The 21,195-nt window shown below is 39.8% G+C and overlaps 1 protein-coding gene across 1 annotated transcript in view; it reads right to left on the bottom strand.

The window, feature by feature from the left end:
• LRP2 (LDL receptor related protein 2) overlaps positions 1 to 21,195 on the bottom strand; it is a 250,937-nt gene that overhangs the window by 8,374 nt on the left and 221,368 nt on the right. Inside the window, exons 68-75 of the mRNA XM_057503939.1 lie at positions 21,000 to 21,128; positions 11,482 to 11,702; positions 10,525 to 10,701; positions 8,883 to 9,002; positions 6,585 to 6,675; positions 5,692 to 5,759; positions 5,388 to 5,505; positions 4,826 to 4,955 (exon numbers count right to left, since the gene is read on the bottom strand). Coding sequence (XP_057359922.1) covers positions 4,826 to 4,955; positions 5,388 to 5,505; positions 5,692 to 5,759; positions 6,585 to 6,675; positions 8,883 to 9,002; positions 10,525 to 10,701; positions 11,482 to 11,702; positions 21,000 to 21,128 — 1,054 coding nt within the window. The remainder of the gene's footprint in view (positions 1 to 4,825; positions 4,956 to 5,387; positions 5,506 to 5,691; positions 5,760 to 6,584; positions 6,676 to 8,882; positions 9,003 to 10,524; positions 10,702 to 11,481; positions 11,703 to 20,999; positions 21,129 to 21,195) is intronic.

The following is a 21,195-nucleotide window of genomic DNA, read 5'->3' as shown; positions in this document are numbered from 1 at the left end:
ATGTCACCCAAGGGATAGACAAAGAGTACAGAATATGATTCATAACATATAAAGACTGGAGTAGGAAGAAAAAGGAGGAAAAGAAAAAGAATCTTTACGTTGTGTTTGTAATAGCATAGGAAGTGAGTTAAATTAGACTGTTAGATAGTAACGGAATTACCCTTGAACCTTTGGTAACCACGAATCTAAAGCCTGCAATGGCAATAAGTACATACTTATATCGATAATCACCCTAAATGTAAATGGTCTGAATGAACCAATCAAAAGATAGAGAGTCACTGAATGGATTAAAAAACAAGACTCATCCATATGCTGCCTACAAGAGACTTACTTGAAACCCAAAGACATACACAGACAGAAAGTAAAGGGATGGAAAAAGATATTTCATGCAAATAACAGGGAGAAAAGAGCAGGAGTTGCAGTACTTGTATCAGACAAAACAAATTTCCAAACAAAGAAAGTAACAAGAGACAAAGAAGGACATTACATGATAAAAAAGAGGTCAGCACAACAAAAGCATATAACTATTATAAATATCTATGCTCCCAACACACAATCACCTACATATGTGAAACAAATACTAACAGAGTTAAAGGGGAAAATAGAACGCAATGCATTCATTTTAGGAGACTGCAACACACCACTCACTCTAAAAGACGGATCAATCAGACAGAAAATAAGTAAGGACACAGAGGCACTGAACAATATATTAGAACAGATGGACCTAACGGACATCTACAGAACACTCTATCCAAAAGCAACAGGATGCACATTCTTCTCAAATGCACATGAAACATTTTCAAGAATAGATCATATACTAGGCCACAAAAAGAACCTCAGTAAATTCAAAAAGATTGAAATTTTACCAACCAGCTTCTCAGATCACAAAGGTATAAAACTAGAAATGAATTACACAAAGAAAATGAAAAAGCTTACAAACACATTGAGGCTTAATAACATGTTCCTAAATAATCAATGGATCAATGAAAAAATAAAAACAGAGATCAAGCAATACACAGAGACAAATGACCACAATAATTCAACACCACAAAATCTGTAGGATGCAATGCAGGCGGTGCTACAATGGAAAAATACTGCACTACAGGCCTACCTCAGGAAAGAAGAACAATCCCAAATGAACAGTCTAAACTCACAATTAATGAAACTAGAAAAGGAAGGACAAAAGAGGCCCAAAGTCAGTTGAAGGAGGGACATAATAAAGATTAAAGCAAAAATAACTAAAATGAGAAGAATAAAACAATAGAAAGAATCAATGAAAGCAGGAGCTGGTTCTTCAAGAAAATAAACAAAATAGATAAACCTCTAGACAGACTTATCAAGAAAAAAAGAGAGTCTACTCACATAAACAGACTCAGAAATGAGGAAGGAAAAAATCGGTACGGACACCACAGAATTACAAAGAATTATGAGAGAATACTATGAAATATTACATGCTAACAAACTGGATAACCTAGAAGAAATGGACAACTTTCTAGAAAAATACAACGTTCCAAGGCTGACCCAGGAAGAAACAGAAAATCTGAATAGACCAATTACCAGCAAGGAAATTGACTTGGTAATCAAAAAGTACCTGAGGACAAAACCCCTGGACCAGATGGTTTCACTGCTGAATTTTATCAAACATTTAGTGATGACCTAATACCCATCCTCCTTTAAGTTTTCCAAAAATTAGAAGAGAAGGGAATACTCCCAAACTCACTCTATGAGGCCAACATCACTCTAATACAAAAACCAGGCAAAGACACCACAAAAAAAGAAAATTACATAACATTATCCCGGATGAACATAGATGCAAAAATACTACACAAAATATTAGCAAACAGAATTCAAAAATACATCAAAAAGATCGTTCATCATGATCAAGGATGGTACAACATTCGAAAATCCATCAACATCATCCACTACATCAATAAAAAGAAGGACAAAAACCACATGATCATCTCCAGAGATGCTAAAAAAGCATTCGACAAAATTCAACATCCATTCATGATAAAAACTCTCAACAAAATGGGTATAGAGGGCAAGTACCTCAACATAACAAAGGCCATGACACACCCACAACCAATATCATACTTAACAGCGAGAAGCTGAAAGCTTTTCCCTTAAGATCAGGAACAAGATAAGGATGCCCACTCTCCCCATTTTTATTCAACATAGTTCTGGAGGTCCTAGCAATGGCAATCAGACAACACAAAGAAATAAAAGGCATCCAGTTGGTAAGGAAGAAGTCAAACTGTCACTGTTTGCAGATGACATGATATTGTACATAAAAAACCCTAAAGAATCCATTCCAAAACTACTAGATCTAATATCACAGTTCAGTAAACTGGCAGGATACAAAGTTAATACACAGAAATCTGTGGCATTCCTATACACTAATGATGAACTAGCAGAAAGAGAAATCAGGGAAACAATCCCAGTCACAACTGCATCAAAAAGAATAAAATACCTAGGAATAAACCTAACCAAGGAAGTGAAAGACTTATACTCTGAAAATTACAAGACACTCATGAGAGAAATTAAAGAAGATACCAATAAAAGGAAACACATCCCGTGATCATGGATAGGGAGAATTAATGTTGTCAAAATGGCCATCCTGCCTAAAGCAATCTACAGATTCAATGCAATCCCTATCAAAATACCAAGACATTCTTCAATGAACTAGAGCAAATAGTTCTAAAATTCATATGGAATGATAAAAGACCCCGGATTGCCAAAGCAATCCTGAGAAGGATGAATAAAGCAGGGGAATTATGCTCCCTGACTTCAAGCTCTCCTACAAAGCCACAGTAATCAAGATAATTTGGTACTGGCACAAGAACAGAGCCACAGACCAGTGGAACAGACTAGAGAGCCCAGATATAAACCCAAACATATATGGTCAATTAAATATATGATAAAGGAGCCATCGACATACAATGGGGAAATGACAACCTCTTCATCAGCTGGTGTTGGCAAAACTGGACAGCTACATGTAAGAGAATGAAACTGGATTATTGTCTAACCCCATGCACAAAAGTAAACTCAAAATGGATCAAATACCTGAATGTAAGTCATGAAACCATAAAACTCTCAGAAAAAAACATAGGCAAAAATCTCTTAGACATAAACACGAGCAACTTCTTCATGAACATATCTCCCTGGGCAAGGGAATCAAAAGCAAAAATGAACAAGTGGGACTATATTAAACTAAAAAGCTTCTGTACAGAAAAGGACACCATCAGTAGAACAAAAAGACATCCTACAGTATGGGAGAATATATCCATAAATAGCATATCGGATAAGGGGTTGACATCGAAATTATGTAAAGAGCTCACACACCTTAACAAACAAAAAGCAAATAAGCCCATTAAAAAATGGGCAAAGGATTTGAACAGACAGTTCTCCAAAGAAGAAATTCAGATGGCCAACAGTCACATGAAAAGATGCTCCACATCACTAATCATCAGAGAAATGCAAATTAAAACTACAGTGAGTTACCACTTCACACCAGTTAGGATGGCCACCATCCAAAAGACAAACAACAAATGTTGGCGAGGTTGTGGAGAAAGGGGAACCCTCCTACACTGCTGTTGGAAATGTAAATTAGTTCAACCACTGTGGAAGGCAGTATGGAGGTTCCTCAAAACACTGAAAATAGAAGTACCATTTGACCCAGGAATTCCACTCCTAGGAATTTACCCTAAGAACGCAGCAGCCCAGTTTTCAAAAGACATGTGCATCCCTATGTTTATCACAGCACTATTCACAATAGCCAAGAAATGGAAGCAACCTAAGTGTCCATCAGTAGATGAATGGATAAAGAAGATGTGGTACACATACACAATGGAATATTATTCAGCCATAAGAAAACAAATCGTACCATTTGCAACAACATGGATGGAGCTAGAGGGTATTATGCTCTGTGAAATAAGCCAGGCAGAGAAAGGCAAGTACCAAATGATTTCACTCATATGTGGAGTATAAGAACAAAGAAAAAACTCAAGGAACAAAACAGCAGCAGACTCACAGAACCCAAGAATGGACTAACAGTTACCAAAGGGAAAGGGACTTGGGAAGATGGGTGCGAAGGGAGGGATAAGGGGGAAAAAGGGGTATTACGATTAGCACACATAATGTGCGTGTGGGGGGGTGCACGGGGAAGGCAGTATAACACAGAGAAGACAAGTAATGATTCTATAGCATCTTACTACACTGATGGACAGTGACTGTAAAGTGGTGTGTGGTGGGGACTTGATAATAGGGGGAGTCTAGTAACCATAAGGTTGCTCATGTAAGTGTACATTAATAATACCACAATAAAATAGATAAATAAATAAAAATAAAGAAAAAGGTAACAGCTGTGATTTGAACCACTGACTCTAAAATCCGTGTTTATTCCATCATTATACATTGATGGGAAAATATATGAGGCTAGGAAACATGTATTTCCTTATTCATTACTTTAAACATACACAAAATTATCAAATAAAAACAGACTATCATGCTTTCTCTACCCCCTGTCCCCAAAATGTAATATTGTTTAAGATTCCAATTAAGCTTAAGACATTTAGGATTCTCATTCAACAATGCGGCTTTGAGCAGGGAAATACTTCAATTTTATTGAAATATTCTAGTGATATTTTTGGACACATCTGTGCAATAGAACTAATGTTTTCAAACTTTATACAGTGAAGACTTTATTATGAGAGGCATACTCTAATTCATTTCTCTCTAGGTTAATTTTATTCTTTACAAAAGGTGTTTCTTTTATAAAACAGTAAAAATGACAAGCTTCAAATGGGCATTTGGAAAGCACACTCACCATTGCCACTGATCTGCCAAGAGTAGACTCAGGCCCAAACCCAGATACTCCAACATCCATGTTAACATCTGCCCCTGGTCTGAAGGTCACCCCATTTCCATTTTCTGAAGATTTGACAAGACTGCTTAAGCTGAAAAGAAGTCATTGAAACAGGGTCTTATTATTTTCTCAATAACCTTTAGCAATAGTATACTTTCCTCCATATTGCTAAATACTACTTCACTGAAATGCTCAATTCCCATTCTGAATTTACCAACAAACATAGTAGTAAGTTCCCTGATCTACCTGGAAGTGTTAGAGCACATTCCTAAATGCCCACCAGTAGGCACAACCATCTGAACTATAAAATGTAATTTGCATTCAGGCTTGAAGGTAGCCCTCAGTTAAGAAGTTGTGCTTTGAAGTGACTGCTTTTCATTTGTGCACTTTACGCCTCTGCAGAATAGATAAACTACATATTGTACTTTTTTCAAGTTAAAAAAAATAACCCAACTATGTTATTCATGCAATCACATCACACACACAGGCTTCTAAAATCAATATTCCACATACTGAAACTGACCTTGGTAGCTTGGGAAGAGAAGGCAAAACGGAGCCAGTTTTCCTATAGTGGAAAAATCCTAATGCTGTCAAAGCTGCAGTTACGATGATCAGGATGGTTGTTAACAGCACAGCCACAGCTGTCACCAAGAAGGAAGAGGAAGCAGATTTATCAACGCGTGGAGAAGGAATAGAGCCAAGAGACTTAGTGGCAGGAGCCTGGGGCAAGAACCATTAATTCTTCAAAGACTATTAAATAGAATATAAACAGCATCCAATTTAGGAGTATGAAGTATTTCCACGTTGCTCATATTAGTAAAACTTACTTGTTCCTGGAGGAATGCCTTCTGAAAGTCCTATTTCACAATAGTTTCCCAGGTAGCCACCAGGGCACCTAAAAGTAAGAGAAGATTTTTTCACAAAATGTTGCCTGCTTAGGCTTCTGTTGTAATTTTATAAGCACAACTTGAGGTAGAAAGATGTTTGAGTAAATTACATGTTCAACAGAAAATGTATTCTGCATGATTTGTGTTTATTCTGTTGCTTATTTTAGGGGGTTTTATTTATTTTTATTTTTTTTATTTTGTTTATAACCATGAGATGATGAGCAGAAAGAATAGTAATCTGATTTTGGAAATTCGCTTTCAACGGAGTAGCTGTTGCACCTACAGGGTCAGCCTTATTCAATAAAGCCTTTTGGTGTCTTCTCTAACCTATGGAATTCTTTCCTCAACAGTAAAAATGGAAACCAGATAGTGTTCTTTCCTTTGATATGCTTTAATTCAATACTTTTTGAAGATCTCTGTTTCTCTTGCTCTCTGTCAGAGCCTCTCTCTGCTCCTGAGCGCCTTGCACAGAAGCAGCTCTGCTGACTGCTGCTCTCCTGCAACCTAGTTGTGATTAACACCAGTAGGTGAGTGGGAAAATGTGATTACCATTTTTCTAACTCCTCCCTCCTCAAAATATAGCCCACGATCTTGTGTCATCTCCTAGGAGCTTGATAGAAATACAGAATCCCTGTGAATTAGATGGACATTTGGTCCAGACCCCAGGTGATTCTTATGCACATGATAGTTGGTGAAGACTGCTTTAGTTCTCTGTGGACTCCCCCACGGAGGGCAAGCTGGTTAAGATGTGAAAATTAGTGAACTGGCAAGGTTCCTATACTTTTCCCCATACAAGCAAGGTCTACAGCTCGGCCCTCAATATTCAGACTTACTTGCATTTGGGGAGGTCATTCTCATTAAAATAGCAAATTCCTCCGTACATACACCTGCATGGGGGGGGCATGATGACAGGACTTTCCATGGCTGCAGAAAGGGAGAACCATGCATGTGTTAGTCAGTCATACTCAGCAGAGCACACAACCTGTGCAAACCTGCTTCCGGCCCAGGGGGATGGGGGCAGGGAGGTGATCGGTCTCCCTATCAAAACACTACCCTCACCCTTAATTCAGATGAATTTCTTATCAATACTAAGGTCTTGGAGAGCAACATACACTTGGTGGAAAGAAAGGGGAAGTTTGTAGTATTCCCCCTCCCCAAAACAGTGGAGAGATACTAGACTCCAGAAAGTACATTAATCGTTGAAAGAAACTAGTGGTAAAGGAAAGTCTCTTAGGACATTCACGTTCTCATTTGACATTTTCAGAATTTCCCTCTGTGAGCCCAGCTAAAATTAAGAGTTCAACTTAGGCACAGCTTGAAACTTCAACTAAAAGTTCCAACTAAAAGATCAGCAACGCATAACTCAATAGACAGATACACAGATGCAGATACACAAATGCCTGGTAGACAGCTGGTTATCATTTTTCAGTTCTCCAGAACTGCCCTGGCTCTGGGTTCCTGCTCCAGCTCGGTCCCCAGGAACTCCCTGGATGCGCCTGCTGGGTCATTAGTGCTTCTATGTCTTATACCTAGAAGATGCTCTGTAAGTCTTTATTGCCTGTGTGTTTATTCACAGAGTTTGGTTACCCTTTTGGCTCATCCCTCACTTTGTGTCTCTACACAAAGTTCACTCTATTAGAGAAGCCTTCCCTAAACTCTACCTAAAAAAAAGAAATGTTTTAAGGCAACCCCACCCCCACCCATCTGCATCCCTCTTACCCGGCTTCAGTTTTCTCCTTTCACTTTTACCACCTGAAATTATATATTTATTGGGTCCCCTATTCATTGTCCTTTTAGAATAAATCTCAACAAGAGCAGGGAAAGTCTGTTTTGCTCACTTGTGTTACTGCCAGTACGTGGTGTCCAGCATAGAATAGCTTCTCTTGGACAATTATCAAATTAACTGACTAATGTACCAGACCAAGATCCCAGTTGGAATGCCTACCATCATCCACATGCCTACTTTGGTTAAAGCTCTTTCAAACAAGAATCTTAATATAATCCACTTGACAAAAATGTAGTGAGGAAAGTGTTAGATCAGGTGACAACTTGGACAACACTTCTTCAATGCAAAATCGCAATACATGGCAGAATGATCCATCCACAGAATAAAGCAAATCTCAAAAGCTTGAAATCATAGTTTTGCTCAAAATATTCCTAAACATTGGAGTCTTGCCAAAATTTCCCTGGTAGCATTGGGATAAGAATGGAAGAAGGGGAAGAGAGGCTGGGGAAGCAGTTTTTTTCTGCCTGAGTTCGTTCTCTAAACAGGCCAACTTTTCAGCCTTGGTGGAAAAAAGAGCCCAAAATGTGGAGCCTTAGGTAACCACTTGCTCCCCCTGAGGGTAGTAGGTGGTTACACCTCTTCATTTCCCTATCAGCTAAAGCTAGGGAGTAAGTGGTAAAACATGCTGCCAGTGAACTGCAGGATGATTCTTTAACGTTCTTATCAAGCACTGGGTACTAGTTAGGGACACTAGTTAATCCCCATAAATAATTAAAAAGAGTCATTGAAGAAAGGGCTTGCCAAGCACAAATCATCCACCATACTTGGAACAAGAACTAAACCACCACTTACTTATTGTAGCCTCCATCTCTCAACAACATAACGTACCTTTTAAAATGTGACTCTTTTCACTTGTCAAAACTTTGAAATGAGCACATGAGGAATGCAGTGACCCTCCTCTGGCTCTCCCCTGTACATGGATAAAGTGCCCCACTCAGGATCTGGGTTGTTGTTCTTGAGGAACTCCAGTTAAGGAATGGATTCTGGGGTGACAGTCACCCAGTATGGTGTGGAGAAAGGGGGAATAGGCTTATAGAAAACCTGCTTTGCAAAATGTCATTACAAAACAACACAACAGGAGATATTGGGGCACTGGGTCTATATCTGCAGATCTTAGCAAAGAAGTCTCAGAAGTGATTGGAATGCAAGTTCTGTTTGTCCCCTTAAGTCCCACTCAGGTCTATTCTTATTCCCCACATTTCTCAGCCCTCCTTCTAGCCATCCCCACTCTATTCTACAAAGAACCAGCACACAGACCCCTGAAGAAGATGAAGCAAGCAGGGAGCCTGCTAATACAGGCGGAAGAGCTCTCCCAGCCCCGTGGCTGCCCAGGCAGTGCTCCTACCTGCGTTACACTCAGTGCTGCTTCCCTCTATAAAGTTGGACCCTTGAGGACAGGCACAGGTGTATCCTCTTGGCCTCAGGAGGCAGAGATGGCTGCAGACATTCTTACAGCGGTTGGGCACTGGAAAGCAGATGATAACAGTGGTTAGGTTCTGGAAGGGAATGAATACCCAAACCAAGGATATGTCCATCCACTGAGGTGTGGCCCTGCTGGGTGACATTTGAACCCAGGAAGCATCCCAACACCCTTAAATGACGTGACACTTGGCCACTCACCCTCATTTACACAACCATCCCCTGGCACCCCACCATAACAGCAGAGTCCCTCTCTGTGCTCTCCATTCCACTTCTGTACCACTCATGTGGTATGGGAGAAGTCTCTAGATTTTCCTCTGCCTGACTCCTAGGTGGCCTTCTCTACAGGGGCCAGATGGGGGTTACCATGTACACTGTACTCTCTACTACTGTCTTTAAAACAATCAAGTATAAGAGCCTCAGAAGCATTTAGGACATAAGAGCTATTATATGACAGGGGTCTGGAATGTTCTGGAGAGGACCTGGAGAATGACAATCATTACCAGCTACAAGGGAACTAGTCCCTAGAAAAGGCATTTGCTGCCAGTGTAATCTCCTGGGTGTTTCACTCTGAGTTCCAATTCACCAAGGCTGATTCAGGGTCTCAGAGAAGTGGGCTCGAGGGGACTCAGTGAACTCAGGCTCCACCTTTGCTCACGTACAGGGATGGGAAGGGATGGAGTTTGTCAAAGGCCACTTAGCCACAGAATTCAACCTAGATCTAGGGACAGTGACCATTGGGCCAGAACAGAAAGACATTGAATGGAACTGAATTTAAAAATCATTTCTATGTTTAAAGCTCACTTGCCAGTTATGTGACTTGGGCTGAGTGGTTAAATCGCTCCTGCCCTCAGTTACCTTACATGTGAGATGAGAATAAAATTTCTTTCTATAGTTTTGAAGGTTAATTCAAGTAACAGATGTCTGGGTTAACACTGAAGAGAGAATCTGACAAACAGAACTTAATAAAAATCATTTTTTTTCCTCAGTTAAAATTTTCCCTTCCCTTTAACCTTATGCCACATGATGGGAAGGATGAATTAGAACATAGGTAACCTGAGAAGTAGAACCCAAAACTAAGAAAGTAAGAACAAGGGGAGGAGGCAGAAATACATATGACTGACATCTTTAAACCAAGGTTCATGTAGCTCAGCATAACTTGACTAGCCTGGCCTTGGAATTTAAAGAATTTAAGACTTAAGATGTCCACAAAGCCCATTTTGTGACTTGTTAACCCAATTCACACTTAGGGGTCTGATGCCTGCCAGATTCTGTGGCCTAGAAGTACATACTCACAACTCCAAACAGTGAAAACGGAAATATTTTTACTTCATATCTGTTAGTCCTGTGCATTTTATTTGACCTCCAATTTTATCTTTCTTTGGTCACAATGATTAAAACACACACACACACACACACACACACACACACACACACACACACACACCTTTCATACACTAAGAGATCAGCCTACTACAATCCACTACCATTTTCCAACAATATAGCCATTAATTTGAAATAAGGATTCCAAATAATAAGGATCATCTTATTCCAAGGTTGGTGATTACCTGATCGATCATATCTATGTTGATGAAAGATTCGAGCTTGAGTGAGCCAAGGATTCACTACCAGCATTTTCTCTTTCTCCTCTTGTCCAAATTTATCTTGCTTCCATATTTCACCCTTATCTTTAGATATCCAGTATAACAAGCCTTCAAAGATGTCCAGACTATAAGGGCTCATTGCTGCTCACCCACAGGGAAAGAGCAAAACAAAACAAGGTTATTGAAAAGAAAACGCCCCAACTGCATTTGTATGTTAGAGGTCATTCTGCTTGAATTAATCCCTAGTAAAATGCCTTGAAATTTCAGGAACATTCAGGCAGACTTTCTGTTCATGTGACCGTGAAAGTGTGCTATTCTGGGAAATCAAGATGACAGAAATTAAACTAGATTAATGCATACTGGCTACCACCAGTTACAGGGGACTTGCTTACTTTTAAGCTGCTGATTTTATTTCAGTTTTGGAAAACAATGTGAATGGCAGAGGTTTTATTTTTTCCTTGAACATAAGACACCACTAATCAGGAAAACCTCATATGTGCTGGATTGCTGGGGTTCTGCAGAATCTGGATAAGACAATACAATGCTTTTCTCCTTCTAGATGTTTCCAACTGTGCATAATAAACAGTCTAGCACATTAAAAACTAATGTGCCTAGAAGTGGTTAGACATGGATCACCATTGGTACACATGAATGCGCACCTCTATTAGGGCAACCTAACAGGAAACTTGGTTATTTCAGTATCTCCTCCTAAGAGTACTTTTTCTAAATTAAGTAGAAAGGACACAAAGGACTTAACTACTGCTAATGGTTCATTTGCATTTAAATCAGCAGCTGCACTTGGGGGAGTGGTAACTAAAAAGCTATATAAACCATTTCCTGAGATCAGAGTTCCTTTTTCTGAAAATGGGCAAAAGGCTGGCAATGCATTATTTAATTATTAAATTCTAACTCATTTCTAACCTGCATTTGCAACAATTCTCCTATCACTCCCATCATATTTTATGGTCTCAATAACGTTCTCCTTGTAGTCACTCCAGTACACTCGGTCATCATTCAAATAATCAATAGAAAGGCTGGTTGGCCAACCAAGATCCTCATTAGCCAGGATGTTCCGATGCTGTCCATCCATCCAAGCAGACTCGATTTTGGGTTCTTTACCCCAGTCAGTCCAGTACATAAGCCTGTAACAGAAGGTTTCCTCATTATAACATTTCATGTAGTGAGGCCTCTCCACTAACATGGAGCACGGACTTCCAACAGGGAAATCAGCTGTTTCTCATAGGGGTCTGGATGCGGAGTGGTGCAGTTCTTACACTTCACCGCAGAAGACAGGGAGAGGAAAAGCAGAGCTGGTGTACCTGTGGTCTATCCTTCTGAAAACTGTACTTCCTCAGTAAAAATTGGCCAGCCCTAGCGGAGGATACACATTCAGACCCTTTAAAATATATAATTTCAAAACTGTTCATTCTTCAAAAACTACTTATTGAATGCCTACTGTGTGAGGAGCACTACTCTGTGTTTACGATGTATCAGAAAAAACAAGGATTACTATTCTCTAGGAGCTTACATTGTAGCTCTTTTTTTTTTTTTTAATTTTTATTGAAGGGTAGTTGACACACAGTATTACATTACATTAGTTTCAGGTGTACAACACAGTGATTCAACATTTATATATATGATAATTCTAGGTACCAGCTATCACCATACCAAGTTGTTACAATATTTTGACTATATTCCTTATGCTATACATTACATCCCGGTTACTTATTTATTTTACAATTGGAAGTCTGTTTATATATATATATATATATATATATATATTTTGTGTGTGTGTGTGTGAGGGCATCTCTCATTTTTATTGATCAAATAGTTGTTAACAACAATAATTTTCTGTATAGGGGGGTCAATACTCAATGCACAATCATTAATCCACCCCAAGCCTAATTTTCATCAGTCTCCAATCTTCTGATGCATAACGAACAAGTTCTTACATGGAGTACAAATTCTTACATAGTGAATAAGTTACATGGTGAACAGTGCAAGGGCAGTCATCACAAAAGCTTTCGGTTTTGTTCATGCATTATGAACTATAAACAGTCAGTTCAAATATGAATATTCATTTGATTTTTAAACTTGATTTATATGTGGATACCACATTTCTCTATTATTATTATTTTTAATAAAATGCTGAAGTGGTAGGTAGATACGAGATAAAGGTAGAAAACAGAGTTTAGTGTTGTAAGAGAGCAAATGTAGATGATCAGGTGTGTGCCTGTAGACTATGTGTTAATCCGAGCTAGACGAGGGCAATAAACATCCATGTATGCAGAAGATTTCTCTCAGAACATGAGGGGGGAGGTTCTAAGCCTCACCTCTGCTGCTCCCCATTTTCTCACCAGATGGCCCCCTGCGACTGTGCCTGTCTTAGGTTGTTCCTTGAGGAATCTTACTCATCTCTGGCTAACCAGTCATTTTCCGGGGCCATACAGGGAAATGTTAAGTTGGTAAGTGAGAGAGAAGCCTTATTGTTTGAAAAGGTTAGCTTTTTACTTCTTTGCATATTTATGCCCTGTGGCTTCTATGCCCAGCATTTGTCTTGAGGTGTCTTTACCACTTGGAAGAATTATGATACTCGGTAAATTCGACATGTGGCACGAGTTCTATTTAAAGGTTGTGATTAGGTAGGAAGAAGAAAAGCTATAGAAGTAGCATGCAGAAGAAAACCTGGGAAGATTGATTATTTCTTTGACATATCTTCTTGTAGAGTAACTTCAGCATGGATAGGTTTTAAACTACTAATTAAATTGTGCACACACATTAACATAATAGGAATACAGTTACATAACCAAAGCATATCTGTAATTACCATCCATCTCCAGTGAAACCAAGAAAACAAGTTAGGTACCTTAGGCATTTGTGAAAACTTATCTATGATATGGTGGATATTGTCCAACTGAACTTGAACAGTCTGAGAGAACTCAGATAAATTAGAACAACCCATTCCTGGGGACTGTTCACATCCCATATGTTCTTTTAACAGTAAATAGTCTGTGGTTGTAAGATTTTGGAGTGCTACAATTTGCACTTCTCCTAATTCTTGGTTGAGTTCCAACAGTATAGATCCAGTCAAATTTGTTGTTTTACTGTATGCACAGGCCCGCTTAGATATCTCCTTCCTCATTCCCATGGCAAGTCCAGGAACTGGTGGGATGAGTGCATCTACACCTGTGGCAGTGCGTGGATCTTTGTTGGGGTTTTTTTTTTTTTTTTTTGCTGATCATCTTCTGTCATGAGTCTTCCCGAGAGTGCTGATGTTGGAAGTTCTTTTTCATATCGTATCTTAGTTGATTTTTGGGGTAGCCCAATTAGGCTTTGATCCACTGTATAAACACAAACAGACCCTTTGCCTACCCTTTTATATGCCCTTTATATCATTGTGTAGAACTCATTGGAGGTCACCACACAGGAACTGCTTTTTTTTTTTTTTAAATTAATCTACACTTACATGACAAATACTTTGTTTACTAGGCTCTCCCCTATACCAGGTCCCCCCTATATACTCCTTTACAGTCACTGTCCATCAGCATAGCAAACTGTTGTGGAATCACTACTTGTCTTCTCTGTGTTGTATAGCCCTCCCCTTTCTCCCACCCCGCTATGGATGCTAATCTTAATACCCCTTTTTTTCTCCCCCGCCTTATCCCTCCATACCCACCCATCCTCCCCAGTCCCTTTCCCTTTGGTACCTGTTAGTCCATTCTTGAGTTCTGTGATTCTGTTGCTGTTTTGTTCCTTCCGTTTTTCCTTTGTTCTTATATTCCACAGATGAGTGAAATCATTTGGTATTTCTCTTTCTCTGCTTGGCTTGTTTCACTGAGCATAATACCCTCCAGCTCCATCCATGTTGCTGCAAATGGTTGGATTTGCCCTTTTCTTATGGCTGAGTAGTATTCCATTGTGTATATGTACCACATCTTCTTTATCCATTCATCTATCGATGGACATTTAGGTTGCTTCCAACTCTTGGCTATTGTAAATAGTGCTGCGATAAACATAGGGGTGCACTGATCTTTCTCATACTTGATTGCTGCATTCTTAGGGTAAATTCCTAGGAGTGCAATTCCTGGGTCAAATGGTATGTCTGTCTTGAGCATTTTGATGTACCTCCATACTGCTTTCCACAATGGTTGAACAAGTTTACATTCCCACCAGCAGTGTAGGAGGGTTCCCCTTTCTCCACAGCCTCGCCAACATTTGTTGTTGTTTGTCTTTTGGATGGCAGCCATCCTTACTGGTGTGAGGTGATACCTCATTGTAGTTTTAATTTGCATTTCTCTGATAATTAGTGATGTGGAGCATCTTTTCATGTCTCTGTTGGCAATCTGTATTTCTTTTTTGGAGAACCGTCTGTTCAGTTCCTTTGCCCATTTTTTAATTGGGTTATTTGTTTTTTGTTTGTTGAGGCGTGTGAGCTCTTTATATATTCTGGACGTCAAGCCTTTATCAGATGTGTCATTTTCAAATATATTCTCCCATACTGTAGGGTTCCTTTTTGTTCTATTGATGGTGTCTTTTGCTGTACAGAAGCTTTTCAGTTTAATATAGTCCCACTTGTTCATTTTTGCTGTTGTTTTCCTTCCCCGGGGAGATATGTTCAAGAAGAGGTCACTCATGTTTATGTCTAAGAGGTTTTTGCCTATGTTTTCTTCCAAGAGTTTAATGGTTTCGTGACTTACATTCAGGTCTTTGATCCATTTTGAGTTTACTTTTGTATATGGGGTTAGACAATGGTCCAGTTTCATTCTCCTACATGTAGCTGTCCAGTTTTGCCAGCACCATCTGTTGAAGAGACTGTCATTTCGCCATTGTATGCCATGGCTCCTTTATCAAATATTAATTGACCATATATGTCTGGGTCAATGTCTGGATTGTCTAGTCTGTTCCATTGGTCTGTGGCTCTGTTCTTGTGCCAGTACCAAATTGTCTTGATTACTATGGCTTTATAATAGAGCTTGAAGTTGGGGAGTGAGATCCCCCCTACTTTATTCTTCTTTCTCAGGATTGCTTTGGCTATTCGGGGTCTTTGCTGGTTCCATATGAATTTTTGAATTATTTGTTCCAGTTCATTGAAGAATGTTGCTGGTAGTTTCATAGGGATTGCATCAAATCTGTATATTGCTTTGGGCAGGATGGCCATTTTGACGATATTAATTCTTCCTAGCCATGAGCATGGGATGCGTTTCCATTTGTTAGTGTCCCCTTTAATTTCTTTTAAGAGTGACTTGTAGTTTTCAGAATATAAGTCTTTCACTTCTTTGGTTAGGTTTATTCTTAGGTATTTTATTTTTTTTGATGCTATTGTGAATGGAGTTGTTTTCCTGATTTCTCTTTCTGTTGGTTCATTGTTGGTGTATAGGAAAGCCACAGATTTCTGTGTGTTGATTTTATATCCTGCAACTTTGCTGTATTCCAATATCAGTTCTAGTAGTTTTGGGGTGGAGTCTTTAGGGTTTTTTATGTACAGTATCATGTCATCTGCAAATAGTGACAGTTTAACTTCTTCTTTGCCAGTCTGGATTCCTTGTATTTTTTTGTTTTGTCTGATTGCCGTGGCTAGGACCTCCAGTACTATGTTAAATAACAGTGGGGAGAGTGGGCATCCCTGTCTAGTTCCCGATCTCAGCGGAAATGCTTTCAGCTTCTCGCTGTTCAATATAATGTTGGCTGTGGGTTTTTCATAGATGGCCTTTATTATGTTGAGGTGCTTGCCCTCTATTCCCATTTTGCTGAGAGTTTTTATCATGAATGGATGTTGAACTTTGTCAAATGCTTTTTCAGCATCTATGGAGATGATCATTTGGTTTTTGTCTTTCTTTTTGTTGATGTGGTGGATGATATTGATGGACTTTCGAATGTTGTGCCATCCTTGCATCCCTGGGATGAATCCCACTTGGTCATGGTGTACGATGGTTTTGATGTATTTTTGAATTCGGTTTGCTAAAATTTTGTTGAGTATTTTTGCGTCTACGTTCATCAGGGATATTGGTCTGTAGTTTTCTTTTTTGGTGGGGTCTTTGCCTGGTTTTGGTATTAGGGTGATGTTAGCTTCATAGAATGAGTTTGGGAGTATCCCCTCCTCTTCTATTTCTTGGAAAACTTTAAGGAGAATGGGTATTATGTCTTCCCTGTATGTCTGATAAAATTCCGAGGTAAATCCATCTGGCCCGGGGGTTTTGTTCTTTGGTAGTTTTTTGATTACCGCTTCAATTTCGTTGCTGGTAATTGGTCTGTTTAGATTTTCTGTTTCTTTTTGGGTCAGTCTTGGAAGGTTGTATTTTTCTAGGAAGTTGTCCATTTCTCCTAGGTTTCCCAGCTTGTTAGCATATAGGTTTTCATAGTATTCTCTAATAATTCTTTGTATTTCTTCGGGGTCCGTCGTGATTTTTCCTTTCTCGTTTCTGATACTGTTGATTTGTGTTGACTCTCTTTTCCTCTTAAGAAGTCTGGCTAGAGGCTTATCTATTTTGTTTATTTTCTCAAAGAACCAGCTCTTGGTTTCATTTATTTTTGCTATTGTTTTATTCTTCTCAATTTTATTTATTTCTTCTCTGATCTTTATTATGTCCCTCCTTCTGCTGACCTTAGGCCTCATTTGTTCTTCTTTTTCCAATTTCGATAATTGTGACATTAGACCATTCATTTGGGCTTGTTCTTCCTTTTTTAAATATGCTTGGATTGCTATATACTTTCCTCTTCAGACTGCTTTTGCTGTGTCCCACAGAAGTTGGAGCTTAGTGTTGTTGTTGTCATTTGTTTCCATATATTGCTGGATCTCTATTTTGATTTGGTCATTGATCCATTGATTATTTAGGAGCGTGTTGTTTAGCCTCCATATGTTTGTGAGCCTTTTTGCTTTCTTTGAACAGTTTATTTCTAGTTTAATGCCTTTGTGGTCTGAAAAGTTGGTTGGTAGGGTTTCAATCTTTTGGAATTTACCGAGGCTCTTTTTGTGTCCTAGTATGTGGTCTATTCTGGAGAATGTTCCATGTGCACTTGAGAAGAATGTGTATCCTGTTGCTTTTGGATGTAGAGTTCTGTAGATGTCTATTAGGTCCATCTGTTCTAGTGTGTTGTTCAGTGCCTCTGTGTCCTTACTTATTTTCTGTCTGGTGGATCTGTCCTTTGGAGTGAGTGGTGTGTTGAAGTCTCCTAGAATGAATGCATTGCATTCTATTTCCTCCTTTAGTTCTGTTAATATTTGTTTCAGGTATGTTGGTGCTCCTGTATTGGGTGCATATATATTTATAATGGTTATATCCTCTTGATGGACTGAGCCCTTTATCATTATGTAATGTCCTTCTTTTTCTTTTGTTACTTTCTTTATTTTGAAGTCTGTTTTGTCTGATACCAGAATTGCAACACCTGCTTTCTTCTCTCTGTTGTTTGCTTGAAATATATTTTTCCATCCCTTGACTTTAAGTCTGTGCGCATCTTTGGGTTTGAGGTGAGTCTCTTGTAAGCAGTATATGGATGGATCTTGCTTTTGTATCCATTCTATTACTCTGTGTCTTTTGATTGGTGCATTCAGTCCATTTATATTTAGGGTGATTATTGAAAGGTATGAATTTATTGCCATTGCAGGCTTTAAGTTTGTGGTTACCAAAGGTTTAGGGTTAGCTTCTTTACTATCTTACTGTCTAACTTAATTCCCTTGTTGAGCTATTATAAACACAGTCTGATGATTCTTTATTTCTCTCCCTTCTTATTCCTCCTCCTCCCTTCTTCATATGTTGGGTGTTTTGTTATGTGCTCTTTTTAGGAGTGCTCCCATCTAGAGCAGTCCCTGTAGGATGCCCTGTAGAGGTGGTTTGTGGGATGCAAATTCCCTCAACTTTTGCTTGTCTGGGAATTGTTTAATCCCTCCTTCATATTTAATTGATATTCCTGCTGGATACAGTAGTCTTGGTTCGAGGCTTCTGTTTCATTGCATTAAGTATATCATGCCATTCTCTTCTGGCCTGTAGGGTTTCTGTTGAGAAGTCTGATGATAGCCTGATGGGTTTTCCTTTGTAGGTAACCTTTTTTTTCTCTCTGGCTGCCTTTAATACTTTGTCCTTGTCTTTGATCTTTGCCATTTTAATTATTATGTTTCTTGGTGTTGCCCTCCTTGGATCCCTTGTCATGGGAGTTCTGTGTAACTCTGTGGTCTGAGAGGCCATTTCTTCCCCTAGTTTGGGGAAGTTTTCAGCAATTATTTCTTCAAAGACATTTTCTATCCCCTTTTCTCTCTCTACTTCTTCTGGAATACCTATAATTCGTATATTGTTCCTTTTTGTTTGGTCACTCAGCTCTCTTAAAATTCTTTCATTCCTGGAGATCCTTTTATCTCTCTCTGCATCAGCTTCTCTGCGTTCCTGTTCTCTGTTTTCTAGTCCATTAATGGTCTCTTGCATCTCGTCCATTCTGTTTTGAAGTCCTTCCAGAGCTTGTTTTATTTCTGAATTCTCCTTCCTTAGTTCTTGCATATTTCTCTGCAAGTCCATCAGCATGGTTATGACTTTTGTTTTGAATTCTTTTTCAGGAAGACTGGCTAAATCTATCTCCCCAGATTCCTTCTCAGGGGAAGATGTAGCAGATGCTGAAGCTGTCTGGGTTAGTCTTGTCTGGATCATATTTTTTTGCCTTTTCATGTTGACAGGTGCTATTGACTGTCAGCTGGGAGGGCCAAAATTTTCACTTGCTACTGGCCTTTCTTTACTGGGACAACTGCGACCCCTAGTGGATTGTGTTGGGTAATTGCGTGTAGAGTGGGTCTTTGTGTCTTGCCTGGCCGGAAGGGAGAAATTTCCCTTTCTGTGGGCGGAGTTTGTCTCAGGCTGCTTCTCTGCTTTCGCAGCGCCTGGAGGGGTAATGGATGGGGGGGCTGCTTGACTGTTTACCTCCATGAGGGGTCTCAGAGCTGTTGCCCAGGGGGTTAGTGTGCCCGGTTTTCCCTATAATTTCCAGCTGCTGTACTGTGACCTGGGTTGTTTCCGTCAAGCTGTTAAGTCCCTGTCCCTTTAAGACTTTCACAAAGCCCCCGCTTTTCTTTGTCACAGGGGCATCAGCTTCGGCACCCGCTCAGAGGTCTTACTGCCCTGTTCCCCCAGTATCCAGGGCCCTCCGCCCACGCACTGTGTCTGTGCTCTGGTGGGGGTGGCTGGGGCTGGTTGTTCAGCAGTCCTGGGCTCCGTCTCCCTCCCGCTCTGCCCATTGTTCTCCCGCCGGGAGCTGGGGGGAGGGGCGCTTGGGTCCCACCGGGCCTGGGCTTGTATCTTACCCCTTTCACCAGTCGCTGGGTTCTCGCTGGTGTAGCTGCAGTCTGGCCACTGTCCTGCGTCTTCTGGTCTCTCTTTTAGGGCTAGTTGTGTTTGTTGTATTTTCAAAAGTATATATGTTTTTGGGAGGAGATTCCCACTGTCCTACTCACGCCGCCATGTTCCATTGTAGCTCTTTTAAAATGGATTATTTTGCATCCAATTAAGTTGTAGAAAAATTGTGAAGACCTGGGATTGCACCATTTCAAATACCCAGAAAAGACCAAGCAGGCAAGATAAATGAGGGCACAGAGCAACCAGAAACATCAGGTAATGGGGAAAACAAGGCCCTATGTAAAATCTCCAGGGAATACTGAACCAAGGAAAGTGTATCTACCTAGTCAAGCCAAAAATACAGATTTTGTTTTGAATGTTGTGGGTAAAATTGTAACATTTCCAGAATATCTCGCCTGGCTTTAGTGTATCTGCATATCAATAGGCGTTCAGAGGTGGAAAGCAGTATGGCTTTAGTGCATTTGCATCTTTCCTCTGGGGTGGAGAAGTTCATCTCCATATCAATGGGTGATTACCTGGGCAACAGAGGGCTTATCTGTACCTGAGAGGTGAGGGGAGGGCTGGTGTGGTTGCTGTTTGAGCAGAGAAGAAAGACGGCCTGGCACTGCAGTTTGTGAGCTATAAGCGGGTTTTAAATTTTATTTCTCCCTTTGACTGATTTTGGATTTTAGAGGTATTTTGCTCTGGGATTTCCTTTCCCTGGACTTACGAATGTGAAATATTAGCAACTAAGTAAAAATATCTTAACACTGTGTAGTTCAAATCAAATATGTCTATGGGTTATATTCAGCCCATTAGCCATTATTTTGCAGCCTCCATTCTAAACTAATCAGGTATTGACCAAATATTAAATTCTATTGAGGAATGTGTAAATTTTAGACGAACCATGCTCTGGAAAAAAAAAAGTAGCCAGAGGTCTCCAGCCTGAAGCCTGTTTGGGCCTAAATGTTTGGTGGGGTGTATTACATTTCTTGAAAAAAGTCATAGGTGCCACTCCAAAAAGACCAAGGACACAGTCAGCACAATCAGGACAAATAACTAAAGGTGTAAGTTTTTCAAAATCCAGTGGAAAATATCTAGAATATTAAAGACTCCTTCAATACTTACCCTAGTTTGGGATTCACAACCACTGCAGCTGGTTGACCCAGTTGGGTGGAAATGAGCCACTTTCTGTACCTTCCATCAAGTTCAGCCACCTCTATCCGCTGACTCTTAGCATCCGACCAGTAAATATGCCTGAATTTAGAGTTACAAAGTTAAACAACAGAAAAGTCTATACTGGTCACTTCTTGGGAAGAGGTTT

The sequence above is a fragment of the Manis pentadactyla genome, chromosome 6 (assembly GCF_030020395.1).
Source record: "Manis pentadactyla isolate mManPen7 chromosome 6, mManPen7.hap1, whole genome shotgun sequence".
NCBI classification, from domain to species: domain Eukaryota; kingdom Metazoa; phylum Chordata; class Mammalia; order Pholidota; family Manidae; genus Manis; species Manis pentadactyla.
The sequence above is the reverse complement of the archived record's forward strand: the minus strand, read 5'-3'. Positions and strand labels throughout refer to the sequence as shown.